This window comes from Erythrolamprus reginae, chromosome 5 (genome assembly GCF_031021105.1).
Source record: "Erythrolamprus reginae isolate rEryReg1 chromosome 5, rEryReg1.hap1, whole genome shotgun sequence".
Lineage (NCBI taxonomy): Eukaryota > Metazoa > Chordata > Lepidosauria > Squamata > Dipsadidae > Erythrolamprus > Erythrolamprus reginae.
The window spans coordinates 101845289-101853574 of record NC_091954.1 but is presented as its reverse complement, the minus strand read 5'-3'; the positions used below and the strand labels follow the sequence as shown (position 1 = coordinate 101853574).

The window sequence follows — 8286 nt, the reverse complement described above, 5'->3', positions numbered from 1 at the left end:
CAGAAACTCAGTTTCTGCACATGCTCAGGGGGAAAAAATTCAAAAAATAAAAATAAAAATTAGAAAAGAAGAAGCTGAAAACAATATGGTGACCGCACATACAGTGCTAGAAACTCGACTTTAAAAATTCAAAAAAATGTTGGCGGTGCCCACAGACCGGCACTGACTGAACTGGTTCCATGACATCATTGTGACATCACCAGCCGGTCACTACCAGTTCGAGAGAACCGGTCCAAACCGAGAAGAACCTACCTCTAATACAATCTCTTAACCATTAAAAATAATTTACCTTATCTTTCCTAAAATTGCTCTTTTACCATTTCATATCCTCTCTTTATTCCACTACAGCCCTTCCCCTCTTTCTCTCCCCTCCCTTCTTCTCTCCCTTTCTACTTTCTTCAGAAGAGAAATTAAATAGGCAATTATTCTGAACATTTCCAGGAAAAAGAGACTTTCTCAAGGACAGGGCTTCCCTTAGTAATGGCAAATGAGTTTACTATTGAAAAATCCAAAATGAATTCTCTCCATTATATCATTTCTTAGGATTTAATAGAAGTACAGAAGACTGCTGCGAAATTATACAGAGAACGATGGGTCACTGATATGTTCATGGATATGAATAATTGTTCTCCTCCATTCTTCATTAGACTACATTCAGAACAATGTGTCCAGTTCTGGGTACACAGCTTTATAAAGACATTGACAAAGTAGAGCGTGGCCAGAGAAGGGCAATCAAGATGATAAGGGAGCTGAAAGGACAACCATATAAAAAATGCTTGGAGGTATCAGATGAGTTTAGCCTGGAGAACAAAAGTTTGCAGAAACTTGAATTGTCTTCAGAGGAACCAATGCATTACTAGTCCAGATCAATTGTCCATGCAGTCCTGCAGTCTATTCTCAGAGCGGTCAAGAGCTGCACAAGGAAGTTTCTCAGCAGATGACTTCAGAGGCAGTCACATGTGGATGCTATGGGTGAGTGTGAGGGGATGGATTGGAATCAGGGAAGGGCTGCAAAAAAATTTACTACCACACTGTAGGCATGGCTTATTGTGTGGGTGTGGCTTGATGGTCATGTGACTGGGTAGGAGTGGCTTGCCAGCCATGTGAACAGGTGGGAATGGCTTGGCAGGTCAGGTGATTGGGTGGGAGTTGCTTACCAACCAAGAGAAGTTTTCAAATAGATGCTTGGACTCTTTTTCAGTTGATTAAGTCACATTATTTGAATAGCCACAAAAGGACAAATGATATTATTTGTTGAGGAGCACAGGAACATTTTAAGGCTATGTACTGAACCCACAAGGTTCAGTATGATAACAGATTAGGCAAGTAGCTCAATTTTCTTTAATTGCTATAAAAGTTGTAAAAACTGACATTCAATCTCCTCTGTGAAGCTCAATCCAGATGTATGGAGGTTCCAGATCACCATGAATTCCTTTCTCCCTATTAAAAAAAAGGTAACAAATTAAGGTAACATAATTAAGTAGAGGCTAGACTAGAAGTGGCAACATAGGAGGGTCGCCCAGAATGTAATGCACCACATTTTTTTCTTCAACAATTATTTACTGAACACAATGAAACTTACCTACAAGAAAGAATGATGTTTCTTCTACACTCCCTATTTTTCCACATAATCCCTGGCCTGTTCTATGGTCTTCCTCCAGCGAAACACAAGGGCGTGTATGTCTTATTGGTACCACTCCTTGTTCTGGTCATGAAGCCATTTCTGCACTGTGCAAATCACCTCTAATGGCCTCACCCTCTGTGCCCAGCGACTAACCGTACTTCTGTCGACTGCAGATTCTCCATAAACTGTACACAAACATTTGTGAATGTTCCCAATACAGTAGTTTCTTTCTCCACAGTGAGAAATTCAATGATGACACACTGCTTGTAACTTACATCACTTAGAGACACCATTTTGAAACACTGCTGCAGCTACGCTATCTGTCTAAAGAAATGCAAAATTTACACACACACTCCTGACAATTCAAATAAGGTACAGTGTTCCCTCAATTTCCGCGGGGGATGCGTTCCAAGACTGCCTGCGAAAGTTGAATTTCTGCGAAGTGGAGATGCGGAAGTAAATGCACTATTTTTGACTATGAACAGTATCACAAGCCTTCCCTTAATACTTTAAACCCCTAAATTGCAATTTCCCATTCCCTTTGCAACCATTTACTCACCATGTTTATTTATTAAAGTTTATTTAAAAAAATATTTATTAAAGGTGGATGAAAGTTTGGCAATGACATATGATGTCATCGGGTGGGAAAAAACGTGGTATAGGGGGGGAAAAAACCATGAAGTATTTTTTAATTAATATTTTTGAAAAACCATGGTATAGACTTTTCGCGAAGTTCGAACCCGTGAAAATTGAGGGAACACTGTATATCTAAAGTTTCACATTCATACCATTACTGTAGGCTGAGAAAAAAATGTGGTGCATTACTTTCTGAGTGACCCTCGTAATTAGATAGATGGGTGTTTGCGGTGTATGATTTTTTTTAAAAGTCACAGCAATGGCAATGAAAACTCCACCATCTTGCCTTTTTTTAAAAAAAACCTGTATCCTATGGACACCCCTGTTGGAATGATTGTTTTTAATTAAATACATACGTAGTTCTATCAGCCCAAACACTTTTTTTGTGCCTGCCTGAGTGTTTGTGCTGCCAATGGAAAATCCCACCCCTAAGCAAGGAGCAATTTGCGGGATTAAAGATATTCAACCACAACAACACAAGAGCACACAACAGATTTGAACTTAATATTAACCACTCCAAACTTGACTGTAAAAAATATGACTTCAGTAGCCAAGTTGTCGAAGCGTGGAACTCATTACCGGACTCCATAGTGTCATCCCCAAACCCCCAACACTTTACCCTTAGATTATCTACGGTTGACCTATCCAGATTCCTAAGAGGTCAGTAAGGGGCGAGTACAAGTGCACTAGAGTGCCTTCCGTTCCCTGTCCTATTGCTCTCCTATATCTCCTATACCTTTCTTCTATTCCTATATCTCTTCTTCTATTCTTTCATTGATATGTTCTATTACTATATCTTCTTTTCTATTATTTCTTAGATATATTTTACTATGAGTATCTCCTCTATAACCTTCATCATGTATTTTACTATGTGTATATACCCACTAAAACCCTCATTGTGTATTGGACAAAATAAATAAATAAAATAAATAAATAAATAAATATTGGCATAATTCTAGATCAGGGTGTCCAATCTTGGACTTCAGCTCCCAGAATTCCCTGACCACAAGTCTTAAAGTTGCCAGGATTTAGATCACCACACACCCACATTCCATCTTACAACTGTTACTTACATTTTAAAAATAAAAAATGATATAACTGCTCATCACTCGGAATCACTCGTTTGAGATGTGTGGCTATACAAATTGAATGAATGAATGAATGAATGAATGAATGAATGAATGAATGAATGAATGAATGAATCTGTTGAAATTACGTATAATTTCTGCCAAAATTTAGCAATGTGGTCTGCTGGCGCTTAAATGTTTGCAGGTGGTGAAACATTTGCAGAACTCAGGTCAGGCTTGTGAGCTGCTACAAGCACATTTTGGATCATGTGAACTCAACTAATGTGGGTAAATCGTGATTTATAGTTTATGATAAGCCATTTGTGAGTTATTCAGACGTATCAATAACAAACTTATGTGCGAATGGAAAGTAGAAGATCAGACAAAAAGAGACACTAAAGAAACTTTCCCATTTGTAGTAGGCTTGTTCTTTTCATCAAAAATAAGCACCACTATCTGCATAATGTATAATGCATAACGGCATGAATCAGTGGACTATTGTGCCTACCGTCCCTGTCTTACTGTCCTATTGCCCAAATTTAACTGTATCTACTTTGCTTTTTGTTTATGGATATACAAATACCTGCTATCTTGTACATGTTTTGATGGATGGATGGATGGATAGATAGATAGATAGATAGATAGGTAGGTAGGTAGGTAGGTAGGTAGAGATAGATAGATAGATAGAGTTACATAGATAGATAGATAGATAGATAGATAGATAGATAGATAGATAGATAGATAGATAGATAGATAGATAGATAGATAGATAGATAGATACCTCATTTTAGCTGAGGTCAAAATATCTGTCTGTCTGTCTGTCTGTCTGTCTGTCTGTCTGTCTGTCTGTCTGTCTGTCTATCTATCTATCTATCTATCTATCTATCTATCTATCTATCTATTAGATTTCTATGCCGCCCTTCTCCTAAGACTCACAGAGCAAATACAATGCAAGAAATCTAACATTTAAAATACTAAAAAACACCAATCTAGAATCACGTCAGAAAATCTAGGAAGAATCATGGTCTAAAACTCCAATTCATTTAAGAAAATACAATCATCCATGTTTCATCCAAACATACATTACTAGTTCACATTAACCAGGTTGGGATGGATTGGTGCTTAGCCCATCAGATTCCCATCAGGGAGATGTAAAAGCTTACTGGACAGCATTGCCTGCCATGGTGTGATTGGGGAATAATGAAAAACAAGACAGTGTTTATGACAAATGCACCCAAGGGTGGGCTACTGCCCGGAGGGGTGGTGGTGCAACACAGTGGGGTAGCAAAAATGGAGCTCCACCCCAGAGCATCCAATATACCCTGTTTTTTTTCCTCTCCCTCCTTTGCTTGCTAATAAACCTATGCATGGCTTTACTAAACAATATTTGTATTGCATAGTAAACCATTCTCGTTTCATGGACCCCTTTAAAGTGAGACTGATGTTTGTTTTCACAAGTGTTTTATTTTAAAGACACTTGCTGGGATCAAGTCTGAAAAGCTCCTGCAATGATTGCTGTCCTCTGTTCACAGCTGTTCTTCTTTTCTTCTCCCTTCCTTTCAATAATTAAATGAAAACAAGCTTGAACATCACACTTAGTGGAGAAAGTAGCGGAGCTTCCAAGAAGAAACTGGCAGGAATAGCGAACACTCCAGATGATAGGCACAAATTACAGAAACTTGAACATTGGGCACTAGATAAATTTAGAGCAGGATCCAAATGGCTTTTCCAAATGTCTGGGCGGAGGGACTGTGGAAGAGAGCATTTCTCTGAATTTATCCAGGGGAAAGAGAAATCCTCTGATTATTGCTCAAGGACAGAAATCTGACTTAATACTTACTGGTCACACCACTGCTTAAAACCCCCCAGAGAAGCTGTGTCATCATGCTGCCTTTCCTTGGGATTTAATGGAAGCATAAATCCCTTACCATTTAACCTTAAGAGAAGCTGTGCACGTCTAAGCTGATTATAGTACCATGGAAGAAAGGACACTAAGATACTTTTTTCCCAGTTGTCTTGTCCTTGAATAAGGGCAAGAAAAATCCTGCTCTGTTCAAGAACATTCCTTTAAAATTCACTTCCTTTCTGAAAAGCGTATTTTCTCCCATTCAATTGAAAGAAGGGGGAAAACTTGCAGAAGAAATTTCTACCATTGCAACAGTTGCAATTACACAATCCCCCTAACCACACTCCCTGGGAGGTACCCTATCTTGATGTAAACTCTAACCAAAGAGGCTGGATTGCATTACACACTAGGCCAAGTAAAGCTAACCAGTATTAACACTAAGGAAGCTTAGCATTTTATGTTAGGACTCAATGACCTCAATCTCTTCCCCACAATCACATTAATGTATTTTCCAGCCATCCTTGTGTTGGGAAATGTTGCACTGCCCACGGCCAATTTTTATGGTGTTTCAACAATGGGCAGTTCCCATTAATGCAGCATAATTTCAGGGCAATAATTGGTGGCACCAGGTTGGCAAGTGTGCCAAACCTTAATTTTTCTTTAAAAAAAAATACTTTATTAATTTATTAAGAATGGGGAAGGGGAATGGGAATACAAAAAGAAAAAGAAGGGTGGAAAACAAGAAATCTTTTTACATAATAACATATATAAATTGTTGTATATTCATTTCAAACATTTATCTATAGATATTTACATTGTATTCAATATTCGTAATTACATAATCTCATATCTATGAAATATGTTAATTTAAGGATAAGGTAGTGCTTTGGTATATGTGTTAAGAGATAGATGATATAGTAGAAGTTTTAGATAGGGTAAGGGAGGAGGAGGAGTACCTGCGAGGTAGCAGGCGTATATATTTTGACAACTTAGTTTTGGTTATATTTATTAAGTTTGTGTATTAAAGATATTTGTGAGTTATGTTGTTAGTAGGTTGTCCATAGATATAGGTTGTCGATAGATATCGGTTGGACTCAGACAAAGCGTGTGTTTTGAATTTAGTCGGTATTTTTGTTGTATATATTTTTCTTTTGGTGTAAGATAAGGAGTTTTAGTTTGGTTTGTGTTTTATTGCTTTTAATATTAGATAGCCATCTGTACCATTTCTCCAAGCCTTAATTTTTCAATATTCACTTATTTAGCCTTAATTTTTCATCATTCATTCTGTGGCTTTTCTGGCATAGCACTGATCTTCCAATAGATTGATAATCTTATTACAGAAGATCAATATACCCATATCAACCCCAACCCTCTTCCCCCCAGTCTAAATGAACTGTGATTTGAAATATAAAGCAGAGAAAAGCCTAATCAGAGAGCTCTCGGTTCTATTATTTTTTTTTCGGATTGTTGTGTATGTTGGGTCTGGTCTCTGGGTTCATGTAACTGTCGTTGTATGTTTATACTCTGTATACACAATGACAATAAATTATTTATTTATTTATATTTATTTATTATGCTTCAGGATTTTTGTTTCCTTTTTCTCTGACTCCCTCCAGTTTCTTCAATTAATTATTTTTGATCAGCAAAGAGCCTCTTTTCTCCTCCATTCTATATTTTTATGCATTTAGGTCCCATTTGTCGGATGGAAAGCCAGCGGCCCAGATTCGAGACCTGAGCTCCATGAGACATGACGAGCTCTCCTTCTTACCCCAGGTCCTGCCACCTAGTTTCAAAGCAGGCAAATGTGAGTAGATAAATAGGTACCACTTCAGTGGGAAGCAAACAACACTCAATGTGAACACTGAAATATGTTCAGATTAACACTGGTTCAATGATTAGATTAGATTAGATTTATTGGATTTATATGCCGCCCCTCTCCACAGACTTGGGGCGGCTCACAACAATGGTAAAAGATAATACATAGTAACAAATTTAATATTTAGCAATCTAAATTACAGTTTTAGGTTAAAAAATCCAAAAGAAACCCCAATATATAAAAAAACAAGCACACAATCGAATCATACACAGAAACTACATGGGCAAGGGGGAGATGTTTCAGTTCCCCCATGCCTGATGGCAGAGGTGGGTTTTAAGGAGTTTCCGAAAGGCAAGGAGGGTGGGGGCAGTCCTAATCTCTGGGGGAAGCTGGTTCCAGAGGGTCAGAGCCACCACAGAGAAGGCTCTTCCCCGGGTCCCGCCAGACAACATTGTTTAGTCAACGGGACCCAGAGACCCAGTTTTGCTATCAGATAAATATCCACAAAGATAACATGATGACAAAAACTCATTCTGACATATCTCTGAATTTTATGGGACACTGATAGTCCAATGATGGGAAAAATAACATGAAGATGCAATGTCCAGTCATTGGATGGGGAAGGAGATGTTTCCATAGCAGAATGACCAGGCTAAATGAAGCTCAATCATATCATCCTATGATTCATTGTTGAGATGCCCTAGATGGCATGTTTTATAGCATAAGAATAAGGAAAACACCACTTCCAACGTTCAGCAAATTAAGCTGGCTGTCAGCTACTCCAGCAGTGGGCTAAAAGCAATGTCATGTGTCCATGTTCGACTAAACAATGTCGTTTGGCAGGCCCCAGGGGAAGAGCCTTCTCTGTGGCGGGCCCGGCCCTCTGGAACCAACTCCCTCCGGAGATTAGAACTGCCCCCACCCTCCCTGTCTTTTGTAAACTACCGCCAGGCATGGGGGAGTTGAGATATTCCTTCCCCCTAGGCCATTACAAGTTATGCATGGTATGTTTGTTTGTGTGTATGTTTGGTTTTATAATAAGAGTTTTTAGTTGTTTTATTATTGGATTGTCACATGCTGTTTTTATCATTGTTGTTAGCCGCCCCGAGTCTACGGAGAGGGGCGGCATACAAATCCAATAAATTATTATTAAATTATTATTATTATGTTCCTCAAAACTATTTAGTATTTTGCTCCCACAACCAGGATAAGTCACTTGGTTAATTATAAGCACAACAAAACTTTGTTTAATTGATATAAAATATTTAGATACCTTCTAAGGTTAAAACTAAGGAAC

General features: G+C 38.3%; 1 protein-coding gene across 1 annotated transcript in view; it reads right to left on the bottom strand.

The window, feature by feature from the left end:
• Positions 1–532: 532 nt before the first annotated feature.
• Positions 533–8286, bottom strand: part of TMEM212 (transmembrane protein 212) — a 28094-nt gene continuing 20340 nt past the window's right edge. Inside the window, exon 4 of the mRNA XM_070753625.1 lies at positions 533–1440. Coding sequence (XP_070609726.1) covers positions 1420–1440 — 21 coding nt within the window. The 3' untranslated portion in view covers positions 533–1419. The remainder of the gene's footprint in view (positions 1441–8286) is intronic.